At 50.7% G+C, this 27,977-nt stretch overlaps 16 protein-coding genes; 8 read left to right on the top strand and 8 right to left on the bottom strand.

The window, feature by feature from the left end:
- CHC_T00004488001 (hypothetical protein) overlaps positions 1 to 1,743 on the top strand; it is a 1,967-nt gene extending 224 nt beyond the window's left edge. The window contains 2 exon segments of the mRNA XM_005715825.1: positions 1 to 1,072; positions 1,073 to 1,743. The exon segment at positions 1 to 1,072 is cut by the window's left edge and continues 224 nt beyond it. Of these exon segments, the coding sequence (XP_005715882.1) occupies positions 1 to 1,072 (1,072 nt within the window). The 3' untranslated portion in view covers positions 1,073 to 1,743.
- A 593-nt stretch (positions 1,744 to 2,336) lies between these two features.
- Positions 2,337 to 3,884, top strand: CHC_T00004489001 (hypothetical protein). XM_005715826.1 is given in 2 exon segments: positions 2,337 to 3,389; positions 3,390 to 3,884. The coding sequence occupies 1 exon segment, from the start codon at positions 2,337 to 2,339 to the stop codon at positions 3,387 to 3,389; it is 1,053 nt and encodes a 350-aa protein (XP_005715883.1). The 3' UTR covers positions 3,390 to 3,884.
- A 10-nt stretch (positions 3,885 to 3,894) lies between these two features.
- CHC_T00004490001 (hypothetical protein) lies at positions 3,895 to 5,205 on the top strand. The gene has a single exon (XM_005715827.1). It carries the CDS (start codon positions 3,895 to 3,897, stop codon positions 5,203 to 5,205), a length of 1,311 nt encoding a protein of 436 aa, XP_005715884.1.
- Positions 5,206 to 5,275: 70 nt separating this feature from the next.
- CHC_T00008791001 (Glutathione S-transferase) lies at positions 5,276 to 6,193 on the bottom strand. Its single transcript, XM_005715828.1, has one exon. The coding sequence runs from the start codon at positions 6,191 to 6,193 to the stop codon at positions 5,276 to 5,278; it is 918 nt and encodes a 305-aa protein (XP_005715885.1).
- A 464-nt stretch (positions 6,194 to 6,657) lies between these two features.
- Positions 6,658 to 8,194, bottom strand: CHC_T00009290001 (myo-inositol dehydrogenase). XM_005715829.1 is given in 3 exon segments: positions 6,658 to 6,958; positions 6,959 to 8,065; positions 8,066 to 8,194. 1 exon segment carries the CDS (start codon positions 8,063 to 8,065, stop codon positions 6,959 to 6,961), a length of 1,107 nt encoding a protein of 368 aa, XP_005715886.1. The 5' UTR covers positions 8,066 to 8,194; the 3' UTR covers positions 6,658 to 6,958.
- A 103-nt stretch (positions 8,195 to 8,297) lies between these two features.
- Positions 8,298 to 10,485, top strand: CHC_T00004491001 (hypothetical protein). XM_005715830.1 is given in 4 exon segments: positions 8,298 to 8,318; positions 8,713 to 9,288; positions 9,400 to 9,519; positions 9,520 to 10,485. The coding sequence occupies 3 exon segments, from the start codon at positions 8,298 to 8,300 to the stop codon at positions 9,517 to 9,519; spliced, it is 717 nt and encodes a 238-aa protein (XP_005715887.1). The 3' UTR covers positions 9,520 to 10,485.
- Positions 10,486 to 10,661: 176 nt separating this feature from the next.
- On the top strand, positions 10,662 to 10,790 carry CHC_T00004492001 (hypothetical protein). The gene has a single exon (XM_005715831.1). It carries the CDS (start codon positions 10,662 to 10,664, stop codon positions 10,788 to 10,790), a length of 129 nt encoding a protein of 42 aa, XP_005715888.1.
- A 49-nt stretch (positions 10,791 to 10,839) lies between these two features.
- On the bottom strand, positions 10,840 to 11,712 carry CHC_T00009140001 (putrescine aminopropyltransferase (spermidine synthase)). Its single transcript, XM_005715832.1, has one exon. The coding sequence runs from the start codon at positions 11,710 to 11,712 to the stop codon at positions 10,840 to 10,842; it is 873 nt and encodes a 290-aa protein (XP_005715889.1).
- Positions 11,713 to 11,884: 172 nt separating this feature from the next.
- On the bottom strand, positions 11,885 to 12,097 carry CHC_T00004493001 (hypothetical protein). The gene has a single exon (XM_005715833.1). It carries the CDS (start codon positions 12,095 to 12,097, stop codon positions 11,885 to 11,887), a length of 213 nt encoding a protein of 70 aa, XP_005715890.1.
- A 100-nt stretch (positions 12,098 to 12,197) lies between these two features.
- On the top strand, positions 12,198 to 13,503 carry CHC_T00009483001 (2C-methyl-D-erythritol 2,4-cyclodiphosphate synthase). The gene is made up of 3 exons (XM_005715834.1): positions 12,198 to 12,203; positions 12,367 to 13,186; positions 13,262 to 13,503. The coding sequence occupies exons 1-3, from the start codon at positions 12,198 to 12,200 to the stop codon at positions 13,501 to 13,503; spliced, it is 1,068 nt and encodes a 355-aa protein (XP_005715891.1).
- Positions 13,504 to 17,153: 3,650 nt separating this feature from the next.
- CHC_T00004494001 (hypothetical protein) lies at positions 17,154 to 17,495 on the bottom strand. The gene has a single exon (XM_005715835.1). It carries the CDS (start codon positions 17,493 to 17,495, stop codon positions 17,154 to 17,156), a length of 342 nt encoding a protein of 113 aa, XP_005715892.1.
- A 137-nt stretch (positions 17,496 to 17,632) lies between these two features.
- Positions 17,633 to 17,887, top strand: CHC_T00004495001 (hypothetical protein). The gene has a single exon (XM_005715836.1). It carries the CDS (start codon positions 17,633 to 17,635, stop codon positions 17,885 to 17,887), a length of 255 nt encoding a protein of 84 aa, XP_005715893.1.
- Positions 17,888 to 17,889: 2 nt separating this feature from the next.
- CHC_T00004496001 (hypothetical protein) lies at positions 17,890 to 18,066 on the bottom strand. The gene has a single exon (XM_005715837.1). It carries the CDS (start codon positions 18,064 to 18,066, stop codon positions 17,890 to 17,892), a length of 177 nt encoding a protein of 58 aa, XP_005715894.1.
- Positions 18,067 to 21,946: 3,880 nt separating this feature from the next.
- On the bottom strand, positions 21,947 to 22,279 carry CHC_T00004497001 (hypothetical protein). The gene has a single exon (XM_005715838.1). It carries the CDS (start codon positions 22,277 to 22,279, stop codon positions 21,947 to 21,949), a length of 333 nt encoding a protein of 110 aa, XP_005715895.1.
- Positions 22,280 to 22,830: 551 nt separating this feature from the next.
- CHC_T00004498001 (hypothetical protein) lies at positions 22,831 to 25,655 on the top strand. Its single transcript, XM_005715839.1, has 4 exons — positions 22,831 to 23,610; positions 23,773 to 24,787; positions 24,857 to 25,543; positions 25,630 to 25,655. Exons 1-4 carry the CDS (start codon positions 22,831 to 22,833, stop codon positions 25,653 to 25,655), a joined length of 2,508 nt encoding a protein of 835 aa, XP_005715896.1.
- On the bottom strand, positions 25,655 to 27,408 carry CHC_T00004499001 (hypothetical protein). XM_005715840.1 is given in 2 exon segments: positions 25,655 to 26,613; positions 26,614 to 27,408. The coding sequence occupies 1 exon segment, from the start codon at positions 27,406 to 27,408 to the stop codon at positions 26,614 to 26,616; it is 795 nt and encodes a 264-aa protein (XP_005715897.1). The 3' UTR covers positions 25,655 to 26,613.
- Between the last annotated feature and the right edge of the window lie 569 nt (positions 27,409 to 27,977).

Raw genomic sequence — 27,977 nt, forward strand, 5'->3', positions numbered from 1 at the left:
TAACAAGACTGGGAAGGACACACCACCCTCCCCGCACCCCATCCTCCACCCAGACACCCCACCAGCCAACACATACTCCGGCTCCTCCGCCCCTTCCCTCGGGTTGGTCCTCTTTCTACATCCTTCAACACCTTCCCCCACACAAGCTCACAATCCGGAAAACAAAAATCTCTCTCATGCGCTTTCCGCCCAATGCACCCGCATCACTACCCGTCGCACAACCCCGATCTTGACGCCGCTATGTCCCGTCTCGGCATGGGCTCCCGATGGAGTCCGGACCGCTCGCCGGCTTCTTCTTGGCAAGCTCCATCCACTCTTTCCGCCTCATACAACGACTCGCCCACGGGCCACTCACCCCATCCGCCTGCAGACCTCTTTTCTGCTCGCCTATCGCCTTCGTCGTCCTCCAGTCTCACCGACCGCGATATATCCCGACGCACTCTTGCGGCAAGCGGACTCGACGTGTCTGCTCCCGAGTTTATACCTTCCTTCGTCAAGGCCCCGCCCCCGCCATCCCCACCGCTCCACTCACCCCCTCGCTATCACCGCGCTGCCTCTCCAACCGCATTCCCCCAGCTTCCGGCTTTGTCCCCCGCTCACTTCGAGCCGTCTATCCCGCGGTCCCCGCCTCTGTACGAGACCATACCCTCCCCGCAATCAAGCTTTTTCCATCCTGCTCATCCTCAACCCCACGTCATGCCCCACATTCACCAGTACCACAACAACCAAAATTCCTACTTACACTCCCCGGATCAGGACCCCTACTTTCCAGCGTCGCCGCAGCATTCGGGCCGTCCGTCTCACCTCGATGAAACTACCTACGTCTCTGCCGTACAGCATTTTGACGAGGAATTCCCGGCCCTGGCAAAGCACGAGACCAACTCTCGAAACTCTGCCACTGCCAACGGCCGCTGGTCTACAGACCAAGACAAACCCAGTCACAATCACCAGCAGCCTGTTAAGGTCGTCCAAGCCATTTATCCAAAGGCTCTTGGCTGGAACGCCATGCAGCGCGAACAAGAGCGCAAGAAGCTCGAAGCCGAGGCCACTCGTCGCTGGCAAGCAGAGCTGAACGAATACTTCCAGAACGCAGACCACGAGTACGACGATGTCTACGATGAGGAAATCCACGTTTCCGACGACATTGGCGCCCTCTGGGTTTCCACGGGCCAAAGTGTCGGCCATATGTACCAATCCATTCGTGCTAAGGCCGCGGAGGAAGCTCGTCTCAGGAACAAATACTTTGACAGGGCCGCAGCAGCTTTTAAAAAGAATGACGGCGCAACCGCAAAGCGCTTGGGCGCCCTGGGCCGCGAGGCCAACGAGAGAATGAAAGAGCTCCACAGGCAAGCCGCGCAGGCAATCTTTAAAGCGAGGAACCCACGTCATGTCCTAGACGTTGTCGATTTGCACGGCTTACACGTTTCTGAGGCCCTTGAGCGACTGCCGCTTGCCCTGGAGAAAGCACCTCCGGGAATACTCCGAATCGTCACCGGAACTGGACACCACACAAAGGGAACGGGGCGCGCCAGGCTCAGACCGGCTGTTAAAACCTGGCTCCAAGAAAATGGCTACTTCTTCGAGGAAGTCGTTGATGCCAATGAGTTTGTTGGCAGCTTCAAAGTGGAGATAGTTAGATAACCACCTCCCATCCCATTGTATAGAACCCACTTAATGGCTCCCTTCCTTGAAATTTGCTCATGTAAATTAGATCAAACACACTCCACACCGGTATTGATACCACTTTCACTTCGTTGCACAACCTCTGTGCCATCAGTGTGCCACGATCTTCTTTTTGATATTTGCTTGTCATGCCTCGAGTTGTTTCCTGACCGTTGCTACCAGATACACAGCCACACAATATGGTCGTTCCAGTGATCTTGTTCTACTTCTCATGTCAGCAGTTTGTCTACCCCCTCGACCATGCTTGAAACGGAGGTATCGGCTTGTTTTGACGAAGCACTGGTCTTTGAAGATGGCCATGAGTGTCCGTTGTTGCAACGACGACCGAGATGAGCTTCTGGAGCTTGTCCAGTACCCTTGGGTACAGTACATGCGTTTTTGCCTCGTGCCAATCATGTACAGCATTTCTCAAAAACCATGAGAAAAAACTTTGCAGTGTACAGCACTGTACCCTGGGTACTGTACACGTACTACTGTATTGTACTGTACCATAGACGTCATATCAACCACCTGAGCATAACAAATCCGCAAGAGGCGGAATGGGGCGCAACTTCCGCACACTGGCTACGTTCGACGTCATCCCCGTACAAAAGTCGAAACTCTGCTGACTCGAAGGCGAGAAAATAGCGACACACTCGGTTACGCTCTCCGTCATGGAAACTGCCTTTCTCCACTGTGGAGTCACAGGGCTGCGAAAGACAAACTTTACAAAGGCAACCGCCTTCACTCCACATAGGCACCACGTCAGGTCAAGAAATCTGCAAGTAAAGCGCAGACGGTACTCTCCTCCGTCCATGGTCTGGAAGCCACAAGGCCTTCTTCAAGAGGCTGTTGAAATCCAAAAGCTCCAGGTGGAACTCATGGAAGAGACACTAACTGAACGACCGGACCATCCCATTAACACTCGCCGAGCGTTTTACGCCCCGAAAACGGATCACCGCTTCTCCCAAGCGCTCAGAAGAAGGGATGGCACACTTTCCATCGTCGCTGCCGTGAAGAGGATGCAACCAATGCCAGTTGGAGAAAAACCAGAGGCTGTCGCAGAGCTAGAAGATCTTCCTCTGGACACAAGAGCGCTCGAGTGCAACGGCGCGGACGCAGCGCTCGTGTACACGGATGCCATGCGCTATGGCATTGCGCTTACCGAGCTGCCGGGCATCGCAAAGGAGCTTAAGGGATCGACGACTGATTTTGGAATGCCGATAGCGCGCCACGATCTCATCATCGACCCGGTGCAGATAGCCGAAGCCGGAGAGTGTGGTGCATGTGCCGTAACTATAGTGGCGGGCGCTGTACTCCCAGATCTGCTTGAATTGCTCAATGCGGCAACGGCAATGGGGATGGAGACCATCGTTGAATGCCACACAGAACTCGAGCTTGACCTGGCGATGGAATGTGGGGCGACGATTGTGTTTTTAACAAATTTCGATCGAACACGGAATCAGCTGGTGCCAGGGACGGCGGAAAAGCTAGTGCAAGACGTACCGCCATGGGTGCTCAAGCTTGGGGGCGGGGGGATTGAGGATGCGCGCACTTGTTGGAATTACCTTGATGCTGGATTTAACGGAGTTGTTCTTGGGAGATGTCTCCTAAGGTCGAGGAGACCGTCCGGTTTCATGTCGGAGATTCGATCGCAGAAACGCGTCACGGGTGATATTTTCTCTGGCGCATTCGGTAAGCCTTTCAGCGAGGAATTTGAAATGTAAACGCTGACTGGTGGTCTCTTCAAGATGCAGTTTGATCAGAGCCGCGTAGCCCTAAGCAGATTGTTGTGCTGCGGTAGCGAAACAAAAGCCCCATGTTGCTTGCACGAAACTCCGCTTTGGCTCAAGCTCGTCCCATCAGTGTGTTCTTGAATATGGGTACATAGTTGCAGGACGCCCATTTCCCCATGCCCAATTTATGGTAGAACAATGGGGGTGGATATCGGAGCAAACCGCAATGGGATCATGATCACAGGTGTCAACGATGTGAACATTCAAAGGCTGTACAGTAATCGTCCTTTTTTGAGATTGATTTTTCCAAGCGAAATGGGCTCGACTCTATTCATATCGCTGAGCCATTCAAGAGTCTACGTCGCTGAACAGTAATCTGCGACATGAATCTCCTATCCGCTGAACCCTGCGTGCTCCTAAATGTCATGGCCTCTTAGCTTTACTCGGTTGTAGCACCGCACCACTAAAACACACGCTCCCCCCCCATTCCGACGTGATGACATTCAATTTTAGAAACGGTCGGAAGCGCGTCAAGATGCGCAGCACCTGTTTTCACCCTCCATCCGTCTTTCTGCAGCCGCGCTGTGATGCCGGCGGTTCATCTGCAAAAGAGTCTTCCGAACCGGCTCGCCGTCCCCGCCCCCCAGCACACAGCCACGGACAGACTTCCGTCATTCTTATGCGGCATGGAATGACCAATTGGAACTACATCGGTCGTGTACAAGGTGGCCTGGACAAGTCTCGATTGAACACCACCGGCATTCTACAAGCTAGGGATGCAGGAAGGCTCCTGCGAAATGTCGCTGTCGACGCCATTTTCTGCTCGCCGCTGACCCGCGCGAAAGATACACTCCGACATGCAGTGCAATCTTCGGAAAACCACTTGCTCTGTATGAGAAAACCAGAGCTCCTTGAATCTCTCAAGGAGATTCAAGTACCTTGGCAGGGTTTATCCAGAGTGGAAATTGGCAAGTCAATCTTCTCCAAGAGCTACGAGCAGTACGCCAAGAATCCACCCCGTTTTTCATACAATGGCTTCAGTCCACTTCGGGATGTCGTGCGAAGAGCGGAGGACGTGTGGGAAACTGTGGGGAGGTCAAACGGCAAGTGCCATTTACTCGTAGGGCATAATCAGGTGAACAAAGCCCTTATCTGTACCGCCTTGGGGTTGCCGACGGTCTTGTCGGCATGGCGGCAAGGAAATTGTTGCTTCAACGTGATCATGTTTGAAGATGGAAGGCCTCAAAAGTTGCGCCTCTGCAATGGAGGAAATCCGAAATTGACTGAACGAGGACATCGTCTAACGAAGGCGAGACAGGGATGTGTACGCGTTGTTTTGCATCACAAACTAGGACGTTCCGAGAGTTTGACGGCTGAAGTGGGAGAATGGGAGGTGGCCCATTTCTATGTAGTTGGTAGTTCTCATGCTGATTACCTCAGGGATGTACACAGGGATTTTTCGGAAGGAAAATACTCCGAACTAGCAGTTCCAAAAACGAAAGAGAGCATTTTCGAATTCGCACTGAGCTGTCTGGACGAATGGCGCCTACAGCATGAGGGGGAAGTTATTATTGTGTGTGTGGATGACGCGATTACAACACGAGCATTCTTCGCGGCGAGCATTGGGATGGGAGCTTCAGGCATGGATAGGCTAGTTTCCGATGCTGGTGGGGTCTCGATTTTCGACATTCGAGCTTCTGGTCCTGTTGGTACGTACACCACCTACGTCGAAAGTTACAACATTGGCGCAATGGGGCGTCGTGACTACCTGCTGGGCTATACGCGTTCCCTTCGGGAAGTGTGTTAATGGCACAATGCAGAACACCGAGTGAGTTCATGCCGCGAATATGCCGGGGAGAAGTTTCGATATGTGTTGATTAAAATGATATTTCGGGCCGTGGTGTTACTGCAGTCATTCCTAGATCGTTCCAGCGGCCCCTGTCCCACCATGAATATAGTGCATTGAAGACATCTGCGTAAACCTCTCTTGCGGCTGAAGACTCGGTTTGCATGTGCTTGTACCAGGCAGCTAACTTAGGTCTCCCGTCTGTTGGATGCCTTGCAAAAAACGTGGGTAACATGAAGTCATAAAATGGCCAATTGCCCCACAAACAACAGTCAGCAATTGAGAGTTGATCACCCACTGCATACGGTCCGTCAAGGCTCAACGTATGTTCAATGGCGTCGAACCCCTGGTCCATTTTCTTGACTCCCTCGGCTCTGTCTGCATCCGTTTTTTTGTACATGTACATGTGATGCGGTCCCACGTATACATCGAGCAAATTTGCTATTAGTCTCGCTTTTGCTCGTGCTTCCGGTGTCTTTGGAATAAAACAAGGATCTTGGTCGCTGAAGACCTCAGCGAGATACTCGCAAATCACGGAGCTTTCGTAAAGGAATAACGGCCCCTTCGGCTCTTCAATGTAAGCAGCGGGCATTTTGCCAAGCGGGTTCATCTTGAGATAGTCTTCGCTTTTGATACCGCCCAGGTCTTTTGGTAGGCTAATTTGGACCTGGTCTTCGGTGAGCTTCTTACGGCGTATGAGATAGCGCACCCTCGCGCCGTAACATGATATTGGCATGGTATACAAAGTCACTTTCGGTCTCGCTGCCGCTTCAGCTGACATTTTGGTTCGAATTATTGCCAGATCTCGTCCAGCACGCAGCTTACTGGCAAGGAATGGCGCAACGAATGCAGACATTGCCTGTCTCGGATGATGGGTAGGAAACTCTGTTGATCTGCTCGTGCTCGTAACCATCCAGAGAGCGCGCAGATCTCGTTGGATTAACCCCATTAAATCAGAAAGTGGCAGTAAAAAATTGCCCAGTCCTTTTGAGCTGCTGAAAGGTGAGCCTTTTCCATTCTTTTCGTTTTTTTTTTGTTCAGTTGCGCCTCTTGATGAAGCCGGCCTGTCTGCATCCAGTGTGCAGAGACCTCTTTCTTGAGTGATACGCCGCAATCTACCTTGTTTAGTCTTGCTTCAGCTAGCTAACAGCAGCGCATCCTGAGGCGCGATTTAACAGCCAATATCGTCCCGTTCCACATCGTCGAGCGCATGCCCGGCCCTGGCAATTGTGTCTCGAGAAGCGTATATGCTGAGTTAGTTGTGAACATACCGCATACACTCAACCCTCCATCCATCTCACGCACGCCACCTTGCGCCTCTAACAAAGAAGGAGTTGATTTGAACCGAACTTCATATGCTTGCAGCGAAGGAGCCAGGCTGAAGAGAACAACTCTGCCTCTTTCACCACATGATCTCATCGTGAAACACATTTTAGCCGCACTGCAGTATATATCGTGCTATGAAGCTCACTACAAGGCATAGATACATTATCAGAAATTGACTTGCCAGCATATCACCTTCAAGGAAGCACCCTACGGGCTCTTCCGACGGTGACTGCGGACATTACAGACTATTACATATCAACATGGATACAAGAAACAAACTATCATCGCAACGACCCCACGACACGCCTCTCCACGATGACCAAGAAAGCAATCCGATGCAAACTCACCTGCCATGGCCTTATCACACACATGCGAAGTAGCAGAGATATTACTGTCCATCCCAGCCGACCAAAGATTCCGGCAATGGAAGGTCGACCTCAGTTAGCCGCACCGGTCGACTCTCCTGGTATGACTTCTTGGCGGCGAGCGCGATGACCACAGGCGCACGTCCGTCAAGACCTGTACATGGAACGGGCTTGTCGTTCAACACAGAGTCACAGAACTCATTGAGCTCGACGATAAAAGAATCAGTGTATCGATCCATGAAGAAATTCAAAGGCAGATCGCGCTTCACAGCAGATGAATTGGAGATGACAGCTGAGTTTTGGTAATTGTTGTTGATGTGGATGGAACCACCTGACCCAAGCACCTCGCAACGCTGATCATAGCCGTACACGGCCTGGCGAGAGTTGTCGATCGAGCCGATGACACCGTTTGAAAAACGGAGGGTGACGATGCTGGTGTCGACATCACCGTACTGCTTAATGGCGGGATCGAGGTTGACAGCACCCAAGACGTAGACCTCCTCGACCTCAGAGCCGATAAGGAAGCGCGACATGTCCATATCATGGATAGCACAGTCCATCCAGATGCCACCAGAGTTCTTGACATACTCAAGCGGAGGGGGTGCAGGGTCACGGCTGATGATGTGCAAGATCTGAGGGGAGCCAATTTCACCCGCAATGATGGCATCGCGAACCCTGCGATAGTTCTGATCAAACCTGCGGTTGAAGCCAACTTGAAGCTTGACACCTGCCTTTCTGACCTCAACGAGAGCCTTGTCGATGACTTCGAGATTGGTATCAATAGGCTTCTCGCAGAAGATATGCTTACCGGCACGTGCTGCAGCAATGATCTGGTCGGTGTGCTGATTCGAAGCAGAACAGATGCAGACGGCGTCCACGGCGGGGTTTTCGATGAGCGTATGATAATCGTAGTACGGTTCACAGCCATGAGCCAATGAGCAGCGCTCGGCCAGCTTGCGGGAGCCCGAGGAGACGCCGACAAGGTTGGCGTTGCGGAGACGGAAGGTGATGTTGTCGGCGTGGACCTGGCCAATGCGACCAGCTCCGATGATGCCGATGTTGAGACGACGTTCGGTTTCGTCCGGTATGACAGCCTTCAAGCTCTCCTTGGGGACCTCCTGGACGGACATGCGGGCTGTGCGCGGGACGGACGGGGAGGCGGCGGGTATTGAGCGGAGGCCATTGGTGTGGCGGTGAACAGTAGGCTTGAGCCAGGGGGAGGAGACGGCGGACGGAAGGACGAATGCCGCGGAAACCATGGTGAGGGAGTGGTCAGGGTGAGGGAGCGGTGAGGGAGTGGTCAGAAGAAACTGGATAGGGTGAAGGTGAGGGGAGAGGGCTACTAATTTACTTGGATAACCTATGGAAAGGGTGAGTGTCAGGGTTGAATGACGTCCGTTAAAAGGGAGAAAAGTGTAATAAGGGCCTGAGCGAAGTAGAAGAAGGGTTGAAACGGATTGGGAATGAGAGAGACGTGAGTTAACACAGCAGAGTTCGGCTCCAAGTGACGGTTCACCCAGTTGGCAGCTTGGAGTGTTCCACTTGGCCCTTCTTCATTTACTGTTACTATACTTCGAGTATTTCGGGCTCTCGGAGGGTACACTTGTTGACATTTCTGTGGGTAAAGCCCCTGCGATGCGGACGGACGCCGGCCCTGAGCCCTTTGATCTCCGCATCCGCCACCTCGTGGCTCACAGAGCTCGCCGTCCTTCACAAATGAAAACTACATCTCAGACCGTATGACGTCACCACTCTGCTCTCCCCAACGTCCTTGCAGCCGCCTCTCGCACCGCCTTGCGCACTGCTTGTCCACAGTCCGCCACCACACCTTCCCCCCACTTGTTGCCGACACATCCGCCTTCAGTCGTCCCCTGTCCCCTGCGCGACCCCTCTGCCTTTACCCAGAGCTAGCACTCCATTTTCGCACTCCATTTCGTGTCGCAACATGGCGTCCCACCCAGCATTTGCAGCTCCACTGCGTCCGCTTCCTACCAAGATTCGTTGTCCCTCACGTATCTGCCCAAATGTCCCCCACATGGTGCTGGACCCCGCCAACGTAGGCACTGGCTACGCCTTTCTCAACGGTTTGAAAGGCGTCGTCATCGGTCCGACCATCAACGAAATTACTGCCGCCATAGCTGGCGGTACTGTCGGCGTCATGGGCACCATCATCACCCTCGAGGTCCGTCGCCAGCAAGTCAAGGAGCGAAAGCAATGCCCCTATTGCAGGGGCAATGGCAAACTACCCTGCGCCACGTGCTATACCGTCGGCGCTGTCCCGTGCGGAGACGCTCTCAGTGCCCAAACAGGCTGCGCCGTGTGCAACGAGCGAGGTTTTCTAGAGTGCAACCACGTGAGTTTCATGCAGTCACATATATACAACTTCATTGGGAAACGCTTCTTCATACGCTAACATGTCGTTTTTCACGTTTTCGATATGGACTGTGCTTTTTCTTTTCCACAGTGCCAAGGGGACGGCCGCTTGATACCATGGGTGTATGAGCGCGCCATCAGCGCACAGTACGAGGACTATACCTATACTGCCATTGATGACTACTACCAGGACGGTCCTCCTTATGTGTAATCTCCAACAACGTGCCGCGCCCTGTTAACTTACTGTCATAACTATTGCATAGCACAAGACTCGGCCATTTTGCCCAATTCCGGAGCCGCCATTCCCGGCATTCCAGGCAGTCCCGGCACTTCCCCATTGTCTGCGTCCGTCGACAGCCCCTTCATTACTTCCGCAGGGGGACTTCCTGTCTCCTGCATCTTCGAAAGCAACTCCATGATCACCCCGGACTCCGCCCCACTCTCATAGTTTTCACAAATTTGTCCCACTAATTCCTGCTGCGTCGTGTATCGACCTAGTTCTTCTGCTGAAAGCCCTTCGGCGTGCTTTGGCAACCACTCCGCGTACGCCTCCCGCATTTGCAGCATCGGTGCCTTGAGCACGTCCTCCGAGAGCAAGTGCCCTACAATAGATTCTACCAACTTCTCCATATTCTGTCCTCCTCCATCCCCACCTAGCCCATTGGCAGCGTCCTTTCCATCGCCTCCAGGCACACCTTCCTTACCGCCGGGCGCTCCCAACCCACCCAAGGAGCCCAGACTTGTCATAAACTCTTCCACAAGCTTCATGTCTGCTTCGTTCACATCCTCCCCTTCGCCCCCCTCTGGCGGCTTGAGGCCGAGGTCTCCCAGCGCTTTCACGGCATCGTCGAAAGCTTTTGTTGCCTCATCATGCAGTTCGGGGCTTATCCCTACTTCATCAGCCGCTTGAGAAGGCTCTTCCCCTGAAGTTTCTAGCTCTGCAGGTGATTTCTCGCCTTTGCCTTCGGTGACAGCAAGTGCAGTTTTCTGGGGTGCGCTTTGGAAGGCTTCCAAGGCTCCGTCGAGGATGCCATCCAGCTCGTCGTCGGGTATGTGGTCAGCCATCACGTCCAGCGGAAGAGCAATCAAGCGCGATAAGATACGCTGATGCTAAGGATGGATAGAGACATGCAAACGCTTGTATCGTTGAAGAATAGGAATACGTTACGACTACTGTCGAACTTAAGATGGAAGCAGGAGCAGACTCCACAGTGAGAGGAGCGGGCTTAGAGCAATCAAGGCGAGGGCTTTCAGATTGTGTTCAGTTAACCGTTCGCTGCTGTGCTCAGAGTGCGGATTTACAATCAGGAAATGTTGCTCGAAAATTAGCTTAATTCAATATTATCCATCAAAATGGCGCTACTTGACTGCTCTGTGTCATCACCAGTAATAATCGATCTTTCACGTCACCAATTCCCTCTTCATGCCTATTCAGGCACTCTTAGAGAGTCCGGAATGCGAGCGATGGTGCATGCAAGCTAGCTTTTGAAGATTGAACTGGACAGAACTGTTCGGATAGTGCCCTCTCTACTCAAACACGAAGTGCGCGTTTCGCAAATTCCGGCAGCACGAAAGATGAAGTATGGATCTCACTGTTGTAGTATTGAAAACTCTCCTGCATCTCGTCGCTAGGACTTCTGCATGGCTCTTTCAGGTTGCATCCCTGCTTCGCACACATCAAAACCCCTATTTGCCCTGATGGGTACGTGGGTATACTCGTAAAAGCATATTCTACGGTCGAATATATTTCCCTACAAGACGCCATGAGGGGTGTGATTAAATTCAAATGGAGCCACATGCATTCGCCTTGCGTCGCCACGATTCCGCCGTCTCGCAGGCTTCTGTACATGCTTTCATAGAACGGCTTCTCAAAAAGAACTTCGGCAGGCCCTATAGGATCTGAGGAATCGGTGATAATGATATCATACTCATCTTGGTGGTCTTTCATGTACACAGCTCCATCCATAATCTTCAACTCAACTCGTTCGTCCTGAAATGAGCAAGACATGGCCGGGAAATATTTTTTTGATGCCTCGATAACCCCCTCATCAATTTCACACAGAACAGCTTTCTTCACGGATGAATGCTTCAGAACTTCGCGGAGGACGCCCCCATCCCCACCACCGATGACAAGAACCCTTTCTGGGTTAGGATGGCAGAAAAGCGGAAGGTGGGCAATCATCTCTTGGTAGGCATATTCGTCTCGCTCTGTACACTGTATCACGCCATCGAGGACGAGCACATTGCCATAGGCCTTTGATCTAAAGACGAGAAGGTCCTGGAATTTAGTCCTCCCATGGTGCAAGATTTCCGCAACTTCAAGACTCATAGCTTGCCCAGGCCATAGTGCACCCTTTTCCATGAACCATCCATCCTTTATAAGATCAATGCCTATTACGCCCATCCGTGCGGGGTGAGGGATTAAGTCCGAGGATGATTCCTTCGCAACTGTCAACAAATGATCTGCTTACAAGTTTGGCTTCTCAAGAAGAGCAAGGTCAGATATTTAACGGATTGCACTCACCAGTTATTTCGTGGCTCGGTTACTCACCGTTTGCACAGAGTTGATACGGGTATCAATTCTGGTCGAGGACTTCTCTTGCAACTTGGGCAATTTTCTCCTCCTCGAAACAACTGAGTTTGTTGACACGACCGACTACCAAAATAGAATGGATGACGACGCGGACGCAGCGAGAAACTGTGAAGTAATCCCAAAGGCTACCGGCCGTGATTCTGCGGGCCTCGAATTTTTCTTGCTGTATGGAATGATACACATAGCTTAGCAACATTCAGGTTAGCGTGGCTACGAGATCCATACCGTACAGCAGGCTTCAAAATTGTTCTGAATATATTTGTTTCTGCAGACCAGACCACAACTTGAATGTTCGCATGAATGTCTCTCTCTAGCTAATTTAGTGCTTCGTGGTCTACTTCTCTCCTGGCCATTTATTCTCAATTGTTTTTTCATAAAAATTGGCCGCATCTGAGGGCAGAGGTGCACATATCATCACATTGCATCTTAATTCCCTCTGACAATAGAAACACTTTTGACTACGAGTCTCTACCTACAACACTTGCAACCAACCGCCCGTGCGAAAGTAACTTTCACAAAGCTGAACACGCGGAGAAGATTTCGACAGGACTGGGGGCTAGAAAAATGATGCGTCCAGCGTTTGTCAACTTCACCACACATCGACTGCCAAAAGCGTCGCAGCAGATTCGACGAGTTGCCTGTTCCACGTCACGCCCGCAAGTAGTTGCAGTCTCTGACATGCGAATTGGGCATGGCTTTGATCTACACAGACTGGAACCAGGTCTGCCGCTTATTCTAGGAGGCGTTGCTTTAGAACACGATCGCGGCTGTGCGGGACACTCGGACGGTGATGCTGTTTACCACTGCGTTGTTGACGCAGTTCTGGGGGCTCTTTCACTTCCAGATATCGGCCAACTCTTTCCAGACACCGACTCACGTTTCAAAGACTGCGAGTCCCACGTGTTCATGACGGCTGCCTACGAGCGCATGCAGAAGAAGGGGTTCAAGATTGGTAACATTGATGTTACCATCATTTTGGAACGGCCGAAGCTATCTCCGCATAAGGCCCTCATTCGACAAAATATTGCAGATTTGCTGCATGTCGATATTGAAAACGTGAATGTGAAGGCAAAGACGCACGAGAAGGTAGACGCCATCGGCGAAAACCGGGCTGTCTCTGTTCACGCCGTGACCCTATTAGTGAGTGATCATGAGACGGCGGCGCCGGCCGCTGCGGAAGTGATTGCCGAGGCATCGGCTGGAAAAGCGGTTACTGAGCGACTTCTTGGACTTGTAGGAGATCGAACAAAAGCAATTCAGAATGTTACTCAAAATGGCAATCGCAGTTCCACTCCCATCCAGAATCTGTACGACACGGTCTTGAGTCGGAAAGGAGCGGATCCGTCTTCATCCTGGACAGCTAAACTGTTCTCAAAGGGCCGGCAAAAGATTGCGCAGAAGGTAGGCGAAGAGGCCGTTGAGGTAGTCATTGACGCCACCTCTGACAACATAGAGGGCGTGATCAAGGAGAGCGCAGATCTTCTGTATCATCTGAACGTGCTTTGGGCGGATGTCGGTGTCAAGCCAGACGATGTTTGGGCCGAACTAGAGTCCCGAGAAGGAACCAGCGGAATAAAGGAGAAGGCATCCCGGCCCGTATGATGTGTTCCACTACAGCTTTAGGTTGAATTAACGCAATGTCATGTGACGACCCAACGGAGAACATAGCAATTGGAACTGAAGTGTTTCCTATACCGCTACACGACCTGTACTTTACATATCTGAAAGTTACGAAATCATGAGAAACAGTTGGGCTTTGACATGTCGGCCGCATCCAGCCACATAGATCGATCACATCATGCCTCCCTACAAGTCTTCTCAAGACATATAAACACAAATAGAACGGCGCTGGCTCGTCGCTTTCTACAATAATGAATACATCCTAGACTTCAAGTTCGTCGCCAGGGAATCGACAAACCATGGCAGCTAAGAGCTTGCTGACATCGGCAAAATGACATCACGGGGAAGGATCAATTGGGGCACTGTTTCTGCGTGTCGGAAAGATACTGACAGGTCTTGCTCGTCTTGTTGCTGAATGCTCTCATCAGAACGCTCATCAGAATCAGAAGTTGGTGTATCCGAGCATCGCGAGATTTCTTGGTCACTTTCGGAAGTGCAAGTGCTTCTTTTACATGATACCGTCTCGTACTTGGTCCGGCAAACAGGACAAGAAAGGTTTGGGTCTCTTACAAACCATTGCATAAGACACTCTGTGTGTATTGGATGTTCGCACGTGCCTTGGCTAACGGGGATTCGGCCAAAGTCTTCCAAGCAAACAGGACAGGGAGCCTTCGCGATATCTTTGCTCGGAAGAAAGGAATAGACCTGTGGAATATCAATTTCAAGATGTGTCGCCTCCGGGGGTGTCTCGCTGAACATGGCTGCGGCGAGTTGTGCCCTTCGAATTTCTCGGAGGTCATGGACGTCTCTTTTCCGATTGCGGTAGACGCCGCAACCGAGACACATGATGAGGAAGAACAGGGCTGAAACTGCATAAATGGCGCTCAGCTCCGCCTTTGTAGGGGTGAGATCATCTTTGCGCGCAGTGACTTCAAGCGAAGTATCAAGTATAGGGCGCCCCCGGTGCCACAGTAACATCTCGGCCGGAGAGACATCCGGAGACGATGGCACGCGGTTGAGATGTGAAGAGAGTGCGGAAGCAATGGCGAGATACGAGCGGGGAGTGAGAAGGATGCGACTTAAAATAGGAATTATTGCGGGCAGCGTTGAAGTGGTTGCTGAGCGAAGGAAAGTGATATCGACTGAAGCTGTTCAATGTACACAAGTATTGGTGCAAGGCAACAAAAGACACAACTGGTGAGAAAGAAACAGATGTACGTGAGATGTGTAACATGCGCGCGGGATATATATAGTGGAATCATCCAGTGGTGAGTGACTGGTTGCTATAGCGGGCGATGGGAAGAGTGTTCCTCACCTTCACAGTGTTGGCGTTCGTGGGACATGCGGCGGTGGCAGTCGCGCTGAAATGATTGGTGGAAGCAAACACGATGCAAAACTTGTTAGAACGCCTCTCTCAGGCATCGGCCCGACTAATCCCGCCGCTTTTGGGGAAAGTAAAATCTCGTGGTCCACATCCAACCAGCGTCTGCCAGCAACTAAAAATGTGCATGCCGTTGTCAAGCAGGAACAATGCCCTCAAGAGCAATTCTCTGGGTGCCCGGCAGTCTCGGTCTTATTGTTTGAACACCATGCAATCAATACTCTTCCAGTAGCTGGCAATATTGTGGCGAGATACTGTCGAGATTGGGGATGCAGTACACCCTTTTCCTACTTGTTTTAAATTGGAGTGGATTGTATCCAGCTGTGATGTACCTGCGACAGCGGTGCCGCACAACAATTCTAGTACAGGAACGATGAATGCCTCTATCCACTTTTTTTCGCAGCCGGTCGAGCTGCTTTCGCCTCCAGGACGAGCTGGCAACGAATAATCTTGGCGTATGTCCGAACAAATCAGTCTTTATACTTGAAAATTCAAACCTTGAGGTTCGATTGAACATCAGCAACAACCTACGACTATTTGGCAACATGAGTTCTTGTCGCCAGGCCAAGCAAAACCCTAAATAACAGGCATTTATACTGTGGCTACCTGCTTGCTGCCGAAGTGCTGCATTCAGCACTTTACTTCATAGCTCCGAGGCTCATGCCCCTGTCATCTCTTCTTTTGCAGTCTGGCTTTTCGGCGGACAACATTGAGAGCTAGCTTTCCATTTTTCCTTCAGGGTATTGTGTAATTTGAGTGACAACTGGACAAAATGGAGCTGCTACGGGCCATTGCCAACGCGGGATCTCCACATCTAGGGTCACATGTCCATCACTATGACAGCACCCTATGAAGAGTTCCGGACAGTACAGCTATTTTCGGAATGCGACTAATTTCTTCATTAGCGGCCTCTCCGACTTGTGCGACGAAGGAATTTACATGCCCTTCTGTCGAACATTCTTCGGCGCCAAACTCGATGCTCGTGATAGTCCCTCGTCGGCAAATGGCTGTTTCAAATGTGACGTGGGAGACTCTATTCGTCGTACGACCATCTCTGTATCGACAATTTACGTGGCGAATGGCAAATGGCATGGATGATCAGTGGCTCTGCAACTTGGAAAGGCAAAAGAGACATTTCGAGGTCAATTGTCATCAATCATCGTGCGGAACAGCAATAGTTGCGACACGTCTGAAAAGGGCATTTGCAGGCAACTGAAAAGATTGGACTGAACATGCAGAGAAAACTTCAACACCAGAGCCCCTTTTTTCGAGGGCGTGGTACTCACAATACTGAGCAAGAGGGAATCGCACTATCCACTACAACTCAAAGTGGTATGCCAAACACATAAGGTACAGCATAACATCTTCGCAAATTTGATGTTGTGCCCTCCCACCACCTCATTTTCCAGAATATCCTCTACAATATGTCTCAAACTGGGTACACCTGTCGCCGATACCAGGGATGCGTGTAGAACCCAGAAGGGAAGCATGTGGCTGCCGTAAAGCTTCTGAAATGCCTGCCTTCATTCGTAGCTTCGAATATGTAGCAACCATGCAGCGATATGCGGTACGACTATTGAGCAATCACAGTCATGACATTGGAAAAGCGCATAGTGGGAAGACCTCATCCACATATTTATTCTTTGAAAATATGAAGATAGCTCGCATAGTTTTCGACCGCAGAGGACAGGTCCCTACGAAGTACTGCCATATTTCGAAGAGCTCGTCATTCGACGTTGATGAGTTCTTTGAAATATGGCTTGATCAGCTTTGTGGGGACCTGTCCGCTGCGGCAAAGTCCGTTGATCCTTGTCCATTCGGGTAGGCTATTCCATGATTTCGTAGCGATTCATCCATGCGGCTGAAAGGGTAATGATACGGGTTTGCCGTTGTACGAAGGTTATACGTGAAGAAGCGTAGTCGATCATCATCACTTCGTGGGGTGCCGGTAGTCAGCTGACCTTGCTTTCTCCAGGTCCTCAATCCGGAAAGTTGTTGATATAGGTGTTCCACAAACTGGCACACAGCCTCTGCACGGCAACCGAGATACGGGGATATGTTAAATATTTCGAATCACCAAACCGATTGTTGGGGATGTCCCCGAGCATCGTTAGTACCGAGGTGAAAGCAGCCCAATGGATCCTGAATAACACTGGTCACGATGAACCGCACAGGCAGCCAACGTCGTGCAGTTTAAATTCCCCAAACGATCATAGTTTGGCATTCAACCCGCAACTACGTTACCAAGGGTTCAAAGGTGATTGGAAAAGGAAGATAAAGTGTTTTTCCTTGCGCGTGTGCCGCACTGATGCAGCCAGGATTTACCGAAATGGTATGTAAGTCTGGTAGGCATTCTGCCCTTGAGAATGTGGTCGGCCCTGTTGTGGCGGGTACTGGTCTTGGTAAGCGTAATGTGATTGCCCGTTCTGGTCCAAAGGATGCCTGGGTGGTGGTACTCGGTGTAGGGGCTGATTTGAAAACTGTGCATCGTAGTAGTCCTGCTGCAGTCCATATTGCTGTTGGGCATAATGTGGAAGGCTGTTGGTATCTGCAGGCTCGGGCGGAATCCCAGTGTGCTCTGGCGAAGGGGCATTAGGCACTCGTCCTAGTCGAAACCTTCCTTTTCGCAGGATGAAGTTAATAATTACTGCAAGAATGAGAATGATCACGACGATAATGAAGAGATTTGTCATCTGAGAGAAGCCTGACTTTTCGCCAGGGCCGTTGAGAATGAGTTCTCCCTCCTCCTCGCCGGGTGGCTCCGGCGATGGCTCTGGTGACGGCTCCTGCGATGGATCGAAACCGTCGATATCTTCACGAAGGGAGAACGACACCCCACGGGCCTCCAGAAATGTGAAATCATTCATAAGGGTGGTGGAATCGTGCCAGGGGGAGGGGAGGCGGATTACTCAGACTGGTGCGAGGAACGAATGCCCATACAAGGGCAGGCTTGGCTTGGTGGCAAAGACCTTAAGGCCAGGGTAGTGTTAGGGGACCAGCATCCATGGATGTCGGCAAGTCCCGTGTGAAGCAGGCAATGTTGGGGCGCGGAGAAGTTGTAAGGATTCGAGGGGGGGCGCCGTAAATTTTCGCAGCAATAGCAGCAGCGTTGCTTGATGACAGGTTCGAGCAACTGCGGCATCGTACGTATCACGTTTCTGCATTTGTTGTTGTACCTGTACAGTAGACTACTGTACAGGTACAACATAATGCAGTCAGTAGTTGAGCACTGCCGTACTGTACGCTGTGGGGGCTGTATACATTTCCATACGCCATCACCAGGGAATGGTTTAGAAGGGTACAAATTTTATTCAAGAATACAGCACACTGTCTATTTCCTTATTTTTCAACACAATTTTATGGCATACTGCTGTACAGTATCGCCCTGCCTTGTATCTTTTTACTCCCTGTTCTGTCGACTCACGCTCAGGTCGTAGTCCTGGTTGGCTCATCGTCAGGGCTACATCACTTTTGGAACGCTCGTGGGAACTAAGCGTATGGAGTAGACAGTGCAAGAAAACATCTGCAGCGCCGTAGTTCATCTCCTATCGCGTTGCAAATGTTTATGTTAAATGTCCAGTATTCCGATAAAAAACCATCTATTCACGCATGCGATGTTGACACGTAGTGACCTAATTTTTCTGAACTGTGGCAGAGGAGGAGCCGACTTTCTCGAACTCAATGGTGGCGTCATAGTGCTTCCGCATCCCGTGACGGATACCTCCCCGAAGCAGACGGCCCCCGCATTTCAAGGCCATATCCAAAGCCATTCGCCCCCCCTTCCGTGGTGAACGAGACCACAAACATTTTCTGTTGGCGCTGGAACGGTCCTCGACCAGCCCATTTGTCGTCACTTTCGATCGATGGGGCCTCCTGAAACAACTTTCTCTGCCATGTAGGGCGCAGGGCCTCTTTTGGCTTTATTGCAGGGGGATTTGCGTTGGTAGCTACTGCGGCAGTACATCTCTTCACCGGCACGCCGCATTTAAAAAGTGGTTGTCCATTGATTTTGTTACTTTCATGTTGCTGTCACTCCAGTTCCACAGACAGTTGAATCTCATTCAACGTGCCACGTCCATTTTTCAGAGCAGCTCTTGAACCAGTCTACATTCTATAGCCTTCTCACATGAGCAATAGCTCACGCATGACATGCTGTTTGTTTTTTTTGCTCGGATTCTCTTCCGAGCCTCTGCGTGGAACTTCTCTCTACGTAGCTAAACCTTCCCTTCCCTCCTTGGCGTATTGTTTCTGCAGTTGGTGGAAGATCCGTAACGGAATAATGTTGACATGTGCCTGCTAGTTGCGAACCAAATGCTCTGCGACTGCGAGCCGAGCGTCAGCACTTGAAGTGTGGATTGCATGCCTTCCATACAACTGATCCCATGTCGTGAATACGGCGGAATTTTTAGGAGCAGTTGTGAATTATAAAAGATGACAAAGCAGTCCAACTCGAAAGGCGAAAAGTTCAGTTCTAAGGCATGCGTGTATTCGAACCAGATATTCATAACTGCAAGACAGAAAGGGATTTGTAGTTCACTGTACTGCGTCTTGTGCTGCCGCATACACGCTTTTTGCTTTAAAGGGCACAATCATTTACAGGAAGAGGACGCGCTTCGCAATTTAACCTTCACTACTGATATGACGGATGTATTCTCTCGCCAGGCCTCTCCGTGTATTGTCACGCCGAATCCTTTCATAGAGTGCATTCTGTCATGGCGAAGAGATATATATCTGTGTGTTGGACCACAGCCGCCTTCACACTACTGTCTCGAGCCACGTTTTCCACTGCTTGAAATTCTGTCTACGGAAGCGCAACCCTTCGCCGTCTGCGTTTCGGTCGGCAACAGTGCTTGAAAGTTCTCGTCTCCACCGTCTCGCAGCCTTCTGCATCGTTTATTCAACACTCAGCTTCCGCCAATTTCGCATCAAAACGTGTTTTGAATGGAGCCAGACTTAAGGGGACCGCCCGTGAATCATGAATCAGGCAAGACAAAAATATACGTCACAGTTGGGCTAGCATTTCTCGTGTGGTTGACTTCGGTGCTTATATTTTGTCTCTGGTGGCGCGGATATCTCAGGAGAACAAGAGCTTTTCGTGAAAACGGCGAAGTTGAAGACGGCCAATCCACAGGTGTATCTCATGATCCTCAAACTGAACCAAATCCTCCAGTCCTGGTATGTACCATCCAAGACCCGGTCACTCCTCCTCCTTTGCAAGCACCTCAGTTTCACGGAGATGTACAGCCCGCACATAAGACATCTCAATTGCCGTTCGCAAAAACATCTGCTCCAAGGTACTGGAACCCACTCGGGGCTCCCCTCCCCCAAAGACCGATTTATGGTTGAGTGCCGATATGTTCAGTCGTCTTAGTTGCGCTCACCCAGGCAATATTGTACTGACTTCAACGATGATCGGGTGCTGCCTCTTTGGATTATCTCATGTCAGGAGGGTTGTTGGCCCGAAGACCCGCTTTTTATTTTTCGGAGGCAAGTTTCTGCGCAATCGAACGGATAAGCCATCCAGGCTCGTCGGATAATGGCAGACCTGAAGTTAGTTTTCACAGCCCTCCCTCAACCTACGAGTCTAAGACTTTTCAGGAAGGATAACACAACGCACCCATACTAACTCAATTAACTTGTTTATGTTAGGAGTATAAATCAATACAGTACGAAAAGCGCCCTGTTTTTAACGAATTCCCTGTGGAAGTAAACTCACTGCTGCTCACGCAGACGCCCGGACAGTCAGATAAACTCTCTGCAGAGCCCGTCTGAGATTTTACATGCGGTTTCCCAGCTCCCTGTGCATAGGAGCTCCCCTGCGCTTCACGCTTTTGCTCAAAGAAGGAATGCGTGGACGGCATGAATAATGCCCTCTAGTGACCACAGCGAGAGTGTGCCGTACAATGCTGCTTCCGCAATCATGATGTCCGTCTGGCAGACATCATGATTGCGTAATCAACGCCATATGGATTTCTTCTCTAAATGCTTGCACGAAGAAGTCGTTAACAATTACCGCATGTCAACATTGTCCTTAACGGCCGCAACATTTTTCTTAACGACTCAACAAAGCTCTGCTGGTATACTGTACTCAGAAACTCTATGCGCCTCGGTCTGCACAGCACCATTACGATATAGTAACTATGAGTTGGAGAGCAATTACGAAGACGAAAAAAGGGTTCTGTTGCCAAAATTCCTGAAGGGCAGACTCGTTTGAAGGAAATACAGTTGATGAGCGACATGCTCACATGTACACTTGTACTGGAACGACATGTTCACGAGCCACAAAGTGAAATTTTTGGAATCGGGTTCACCAGTGAGGACGTGAAAGGATATCATGAAGCTGTTTATTTTCTCGAAAACCATTCTCAGTATTACAGTATTACCCACAATTTGTGGGTTTACGCAAGGCAGAATTCTGTACAGTGCTTCCGCCTTATAAGAATAGCCCGTTGGAGAATATCCTCGGTAATAGAATATGATGGCAGACTCCCGTGTTGGGAGTGCCCAAAAAAGGCACATGGAGCAGCATTTTATTCTTATTCGACAAAAGAATAAAAAGTTCTGGATGAGCTCAATTTTGGGGTACAGCAAGGCGTGTACGTACCTCAAAAAGGGGGCCAAAAAGCAATATCAGTCAGCTGTGGCGGCATATGAACATTTTCTCAACCTCAATCCCAGACTATAGACCTGTTCAACATTGCAATTCTGTATCTTTGGTCCGTTCAAACTACTTCGCGCTCCGATAAGAAACCATGAGAGACTTCATATGCACTTTCACCTGTACAGCACCAACTAGACTTTTTTAGAAGGCGCTGACGAGCTTGCTGGACCTTATCATAAACACACCGATAAGAATAACCGCTTTATAAGAATACGGATCCTGTCTCCCGTCCTTATTCTTATAAGGCGGAAGCACTGTAATCAAAAATGAGAAATGGATAAACAGCAATGCAGAAATCTTATTTCTGAAGAGTCATTTTGCAGAATATTTTAAAGCAGTTTACGCTACAGTTTGTGAGAACCAGATGTTCACATCTGGTATACTCACATGAGTACGAAGTCTGACCCTCTGGGAAGTAGTCCTGTCCCTTCGCCAAACTCCCAACAAGATCCCACTACCTCCAGCCCTGGACAAAACTGAGTCCGAGAGCCCCCTCTCCACGCGCGCGGCCTTGATATCCAGGAGGATGGGGCGCCATCTCGCGTGGTCCGGCACGCGGAAGTAGTGGAACTCGGCCCGGCTTGCTGCGGATGAGGGGCGAGGTGGGCGTCCAATCGATGACGGAGGCGTAGCGCGCGAAGTCGTACGCCGTGGCCTCGCGCGAGCGGTGCTCGGATGTGAGGGCGGATGGGAGGGCAGATGGGGCAACAGAGCATGAGGGTCAGGGTGTGCCTTAACATGCCCCGTTTTGAGTTCGAGGGATAACGGCATACTGTAGAACTACCCTTACCCTTACCCTGAAGGGTATTTTGGCGCGCTCATGTAGGACAACTGTTACCGAATTTCTCATACTGTATCTGTTTCTCACGGGTTTTCACTAAAACTGCTCGCTTTTCGGTCACCCGTACTTTACACCTGTCATACGTATTGCAGAATTCTGAAAAAAAACATTTCAGAATTCTGTTTGCGTAAACCCACAGTATTGTTGTTTCTGTCTGTATCCCTCCAATTGCATTGTACAGTAGTTTCGCATTTGTACTGTACCATGGGTACTGTATTCGTGTGTTATGGCAGAGATCAGCACGTTTACATTTGAGATTCAATCTTCCCGACTTGTCCTCCTCCGTCACCGTAAAGCTTTACGGCCGGACATTCCTTTGTGCTCAGTACTGCACTGCACTTCAGTGCGGATACCCTTATTTCACAAAGTGTCTTGCCGCGACCCTGTGGATATCATCGACCTTCGGCGTTCTTTTCTGCTGCCACCATGACATTCGTCATCTCTCCTGCGTCCGCTGTTCTGAGCAATTCCTCCACATCCTGCTTCCAAGGTCGAGCGATTTGCAAACGCCACATAACACCGCTTCACAGGAAGGGAATTGCACAAAATGTCATTGTATGCACCGCGACCAATACTGTCGCAACCCCTCCTGAAAAGTTTGAGAACGAATCTGTCGGAGATCCTAGCACAGCCGATGACGCATGGGAAGGTCTAAAGCGCCTTATCCCGTTCCATGCAATTCGAAATATTATGAAGCCAGGACAGTACCTTGGCAACGAATTTGGTGCTATTCGGAAACCATGGGATGACGCCAAGGTAAGATTCTGTCTCGCGTATCCGGATTTGTACTCCATTGGCATGAGCAGCACTGGCCATGTTGTCTTATATAGCTGCATCAATGAGGAACCGGATCTGCTCTGTGACCGCAGCTACCTTCCTGGCCCAGACATGCAGGAAGTCCTGCAGAAATATGATCGCCCTCTGTTTGCTGTTGAGTCGAAGCGCGCGCTTGTTGATTTTGACATCATCGGCATGAGTCTGATGTATGAACTGGGTGCCACCAATTGTGTCAAGGTCATGCAGCTCGCGGGTATACCGTACACCTGGCGAGAGAGGGACGCCGTCTCGACCAAGTTGCGGAGCGGACCTCCATTAATATTTGCCGGAGGTCTGACCGTGACCGCCAATCCAGAACCTTATTGTGACCTTTTTGATTTCATGAGCATCGGTGATGGAGAGGAAATGCTTCCTGCGATGGGGCGATGCGTCGCTAGGGCCCTTGATGAGAACCCAGACTGCACCCGCGAGGAGGTGTTGCTGCGTCTTGCGCGAGAAGTGCCAGGGGTCTATGTCCCACGTTTCTATGAACGCACTTCTGATGGCGCTGTTCGTAGGATTCGTGAAGACGTGCCCGCTAGGGTACGAAAGCAAAATGCCCTCCCTCAACCGTGGAGGGCCACTGCTCTTGTACCGCTGACCGACCCGGTTCATGATCGGCTTACTGTAGAAGTCCGAAGAGGTTGCACTAGAGGCTGTCGTTTCTGCTTACCAGGAATGGTGCAGAGACCTGCAAGGGATGTGGCACCTGAGGACGTCATTCGAACGGTGAAAGAAGGTGTCAAGAAGACAGGCTACAATGAATTTTCCTTACTTTCATTAAGCTGCTCGGACTGGCTAAGTTTACCGAGTGTTGGCCTTCAGCTGAAGAATGAGATGAAGGAAGAAAACCAGGCAATTTCACTTTCTTTAGGATCTCAACGAGTTGACAGGTTCAGTACAGACATTGCGAACGTTATAGGGGGATTAAGAAGGTCGGGCATAACATTCGCTCCGGAGGCTGGCACTCAACGAATGCGAGATGTGATCAACAAAGGTCTGACGAACGAAGATCTTGCTCGTGGGGTCAAGTTGGCGTACGATTCAGGGTATCAGAATGTGAAGCTATACTTTATGATCAACTTACCGTCGGAAACAGATGAAGATGTTATGGGAATTGCCGAAACTATTAAATGGCTACAGAGAATATGCAAGACTCAAGGGAGACGTAGGCTCTCGATTAATGTGACAATTTCAACCTTCACGCCAAAAAGCTGGACACCGTTCCAGTGGCATTCGACATCTATCGATCAGGTGCGAAGAAAGCAAAAGATGTTAAAGAAATCTCTACGCTCTTCTCCAGACGTGAAGCTGTCTATGACGGACCCGATGCTATCGGCGATGGAAGACTTTATTGGAAGAGGCGATCGGCGATTAGGTGTGGTAATCATTAGGGCACATGAGCTCGGTGCGGGAATGGACGCGTGGTGGGAAGGTATGAAAGATGCATATGATGCATGGTGTGTTGCCATCAAGGAGGCAGGACTGGAATGGAAGTATCGCCAGAGCGAAAATGGGGAATGGAATATTGCAGAGACTGCGGCGGAGGAAGTGCGAGGCCCGCGAGGTTGGTATCAGGCGGCTCGAGATGGCAAGCTAGACCGCAAGACTTTGGCACCGAAGACGGAAGCATCAGACTATGAGGGCACGTCTCCTCTGGATCGACCATTACCATGGGATCACATCGACCCAGGACTCGACAAGGGCTGGTTGCGTGACGAATTAATGCGCGCTCTTACTGAAACTCTGACATCAGATTGCGCGTTCTATGACTGTTCATCTTGCGGCGTTTGTGGGGACGAGATGGGTAACAATATCACCATCGCACCTCCGCCGGTTCCGGAGTATGGCGGTGTGCATATTCCAAGCACTGATACCAAACAGAGGGTCAGAGTAGCTTTTGAGAAGAGGGGTGCTATGTCGCTTGCCTCGCATCTGGACTACTCCCGAATGTTAGACAGGGCCATTCGCAGGGCATCATTGCCAATATCCTTCACGGGTGGGTTTCACCCTCGCCCACGAATCACCATAGCAGCCGCGCTTCCATTTGGGGGCACAGCAGACAAAGAACTAGTTGACTTCATGCTGAAAGAAGAAATTGACGTTTCGCAGTTCAAGCAGAAACTAGACGCAGAGCTCCCGCAGGGTACTCGAATTGTCTGGGCAAGGGATGTGCCAGTGAAGTCTCCTGCCGTTAGTGTATTGATGTGCTCGGCAACGTACGTTATCGCGATTGACGCAGAGGACATGTCCATTAACTGGAATGACGTCATTCGTCGAGTTCTGGAATCAGGTCCGGTCGAGGTCGAGAAAGTGAGCAAGCGTGGAAAAGTAATGACACGGGATTTGCGTAAAATGCTGTACGAGATACGACTGGCATCAACGGAAGAGGCCGAGCCCATTTTGGAGCATGTTGGGCTTTCGCACTGGACTGATTCAACCGCTGTTTTATATTGCAAATTAGAACTCAACAACAAAGGAGCACTTGGACCGGAAGGCCTTATTCAACTACTGAATAAGGTTATCGATACGTCTTCTTTCCAACTTGTTCAAGCACATCGACGACAACTCAATTTGGCAAAAGCCCCTCAAGCTAGTGAAAATTGAGCGGAACTGTGTGTTGAAGAATCTGCTGGCCGGCTGGACACGATAGGAATGTGACAAGGCTTTGGAATGGCAGTAGTGCCAATGTGCACACATTCACAGCCTTGTCTCGCCTGCAGGTCTAAAGGGAGCAACCGTGCGTGTCGACTTGGTCCTTCAGTGATAGCAAAATGATCGCATCTCCAAGCGCATTACTTTTTTCTGATTCTCGAGTAGGATGGGTTGCGTTGGAACTGCGTTGGAACAGCTGCTCTGTCGTCCCCCTAATCAAGCAACGGTCAGCATGGTCGAACACGAGGCCTAATATTACCAATAATTTATATAGGCAGTTTTGCTTTAGAAAGTGCACACGAGTAATGAGGGACTTGTGTATATAAATTCCTTGTCGGCATGAAGCAATGCTGCATCCTTCAATGGCAGGCGATGGTCGTCATCTGGCCAATTGAGTGGAAAGTCTTAAGCATGGCGCGAAAAATTATATGCTGCCGATGAACGATGCCTTGATGCCACACCGTGACTGAGACGCACATGGGAAGCCCAAGACGGAAGCAAGCAATTCTGCTGGCTTCTCCGCACCCAGGTGATCTCAAGGAGTATAGGGATATCATTGAGTATTTGCCACGATGTATTGAAGAAGATGGCTCTCTCTTCGCCCCTTCAGGCTGAAAAGTTCGTCCACATTTGGTGGTTCAGCGATCGCGGCAAAAAAAGTTTCGGAACAGGGTCCTACGTCGCTTGCTCGCGATGATAGTCCGATGTGGATCTCAAGATGCAACCGTAATGTGGTCGTCACCGGGTGGCTAAGCGGTGTCGAGAAGCTGTTACTGAGATTGATTGATGTTGCGTAGTCTGAGAATTGGTGCGACTATCCGCATCTTCGAGTGCAGCATCGAGTTGGTTCGCGGCGTTTTGGACATAACTGACGCGACAAACCGGACATGCACTCTTGGTATCCTTGGCCAGCCAGCTTTTCAGACAAGATGAATGCATGAGATGGAGGCATTGGCCGGTACTGACGGGTTCTTCCTCAAGAGCGCCAAGGCAGATGGGACATGGATTTCCCTTGTCCCTATCTGAGACTTCCATGCTGACTAGGTCTTCCGGATTGAATCGAGGAGTAGAGCGTGTCTCCTCAGTTGTAACGACACGTGAGCGTGCGCCAACAACGTGTTGAGGATATATTTGAGACCAACCCGGAGCATCTGGGATGGCATTAGGCAAATGCATGTTTCTTCCGCTAATATACACAGCGCGAGTCGGGACGGAGATAACATGGGGTCGCCCAGAGGTTCCAATATGTGACGGGGGTGGGAGCTGCTGGTCATTAGTAGTCGAAGGACTAGCTACTGGAGTGGCAACGGGGTGGAGCATGTTGGCCCTTCGACGACGGTAGATGACGTATAATCGTATTAGGAACAGGAAAGACAAAAAAGCAACCACACCTAGGGCTACTCGAAACATCGTAAAAGTGAACCCAGTATCAGCGTCAGAACTATCCTCCGTACCAGACCTACCGCCTGTTGGAGGGAAGACCTGGCGGGATGTAAGGTATGGAAGAAGGACGAAGGTTGGGGGCATCATCATGCGAAGGCGGATAGCCCCTTGCGTTCGCTGTTGGACGGGAAGGAGGCGGCCGGTTGCAGAGTGTTTCTGGGAGACGGCGGTGTTGACGAGGGCTGCGGGGAGAGGAGCTGGACACGGAGGGTGGCTGTTGAGAAGCGCGGGGTGGGGGGGGGTGGGGATGGTAGGCGAGCTTCAACAGACGACGTCGATTAGTGTGGACTACACTCGGCAGCGTATAGGGCCAGAAGCGCGGTGGGCAGGGCAACAAGCCGGGGCGTGACGCGCGGGGTGTGTGTGGTATGTTCAGGTGAAGCAAGCTGCTGGAGAAAGTGCGTCTCGCCTGGGCGTTTCTCAAAAATCACCGAACTTGGTCCACACGCGGCGCATGCATCTAGGTGGCGAACCACAGGCTGCCAAACTGTGTTTACTAATCATTGCATTGTTGGAGCTCCCAATAGGCTTACAGTCGAGATTCTCTTGAAATGGTTACGCCTTAAAACAAGCGTTTCCATGCGACTGTTTCTACCCAGCCAATGTGCATGTCGGAGGTGCAGAGTGCTTACTCATTATTAAGTGCCAGGTCCCACGAA

This window comes from Chondrus crispus, genomic scaffold (genome assembly GCF_000350225.1).
Source record: "Chondrus crispus Stackhouse genomic scaffold, scaffold_234, whole genome shotgun sequence".
In the NCBI taxonomy this organism is placed as follows: Eukaryota; Rhodophyta; class Florideophyceae; order Gigartinales; family Gigartinaceae; genus Chondrus; species Chondrus crispus.

Excerpts from the sequence above, each read along its gene's own strand:
- CHC_T00004489001 (XM_005715826.1), top strand. The coding sequence starts at position 2,337 with ATGGAAACTGCCTTTCTCCACTGTGGAGTCACAGGGCTGCGAAAGACA.
- CHC_T00004490001 (XM_005715827.1), top strand. The coding sequence starts at position 3,895 with ATGACATTCAATTTTAGAAACGGTCGGAAGCGCGTCAAGATGCGCAGC.
- CHC_T00008791001 (XM_005715828.1), bottom strand. The coding sequence starts at position 6,193 with ATGGGGTTAATCCAACGAGATCTGCGCGCTCTCTGGATGGTTACGAGC.
- CHC_T00009290001 (XM_005715829.1), bottom strand. The coding sequence starts at position 8,065 with ATGTCCGTCCAGGAGGTCCCCAAGGAGAGCTTGAAGGCTGTCATACCG.
- CHC_T00004491001 (XM_005715830.1), top strand. The coding sequence starts at position 8,298 with ATGGAAAGGGTGAGTGTCAGG. Across the intron at positions 8,319-8,712 it reads TGGAAAGGGTGAGTGTCAGG|CCGCCTCTCGCACCGCCTTG; the intron begins GTTGAATGACGT and ends ACGTCCTTGCAG. Across the intron at positions 9,289-9,399 it reads GTTTTCTAGAGTGCAACCAC|TGCCAAGGGGACGGCCGCTT; the intron begins GTGAGTTTCATG and ends TCTTTTCCACAG.
- CHC_T00004492001 (XM_005715831.1), top strand. The coding sequence starts at position 10,662 with ATGGCGCTACTTGACTGCTCTGTGTCATCACCAGTAATAATCGATCTT.
- CHC_T00009140001 (XM_005715832.1), bottom strand. The coding sequence starts at position 11,712 with ATGGGCGTAATAGGCATTGATCTTATAAAGGATGGATGGTTCATGGAA.
- CHC_T00004493001 (XM_005715833.1), bottom strand. The coding sequence starts at position 12,097 with ATGTTGCTAAGCTATGTGTATCATTCCATACAGCAAGAAAAATTCGAG.
- CHC_T00009483001 (XM_005715834.1), top strand. Across the intron at positions 13,187-13,261 it reads TACTCAAAATGGCAATCGCA|CTAAACTGTTCTCAAAGGGC; the intron begins GTTCCACTCCCA and ends CATCCTGGACAG.
- CHC_T00004494001 (XM_005715835.1), bottom strand. The coding sequence starts at position 17,495 with ATGCCCCTTCGCCAGAGCACACTGGGATTCCGCCCGAGCCTGCAGATA.
- CHC_T00004495001 (XM_005715836.1), top strand. The coding sequence starts at position 17,633 with ATGAGTTCTCCCTCCTCCTCGCCGGGTGGCTCCGGCGATGGCTCTGGT.
- CHC_T00004496001 (XM_005715837.1), bottom strand. The coding sequence starts at position 18,066 with ATGCAGAAACGTGATACGTACGATGCCGCAGTTGCTCGAACCTGTCAT.
- CHC_T00004497001 (XM_005715838.1), bottom strand. The coding sequence starts at position 22,279 with ATGCTCTGTTGCCCCATCTGCCCTCCCATCCGCCCTCACATCCGAGCA.
- CHC_T00004498001 (XM_005715839.1), top strand. The coding sequence starts at position 22,831 with ATGACATTCGTCATCTCTCCTGCGTCCGCTGTTCTGAGCAATTCCTCC. Across the intron at positions 23,611-23,772 it reads TTCCTGCGATGGGGCGATGC|CAAAATGCCCTCCCTCAACC; the intron begins GTCGCTAGGGCC and ends AGGGTACGAAAG. Across the intron at positions 24,788-24,856 it reads GGAAGTGCGAGGCCCGCGAG|ACTATGAGGGCACGTCTCCT; the intron begins GTTGGTATCAGG and ends CGGAAGCATCAG.
- CHC_T00004499001 (XM_005715840.1), bottom strand. The coding sequence starts at position 27,408 with ATGATGATGCCCCCAACCTTCGTCCTTCTTCCATACCTTACATCCCGC.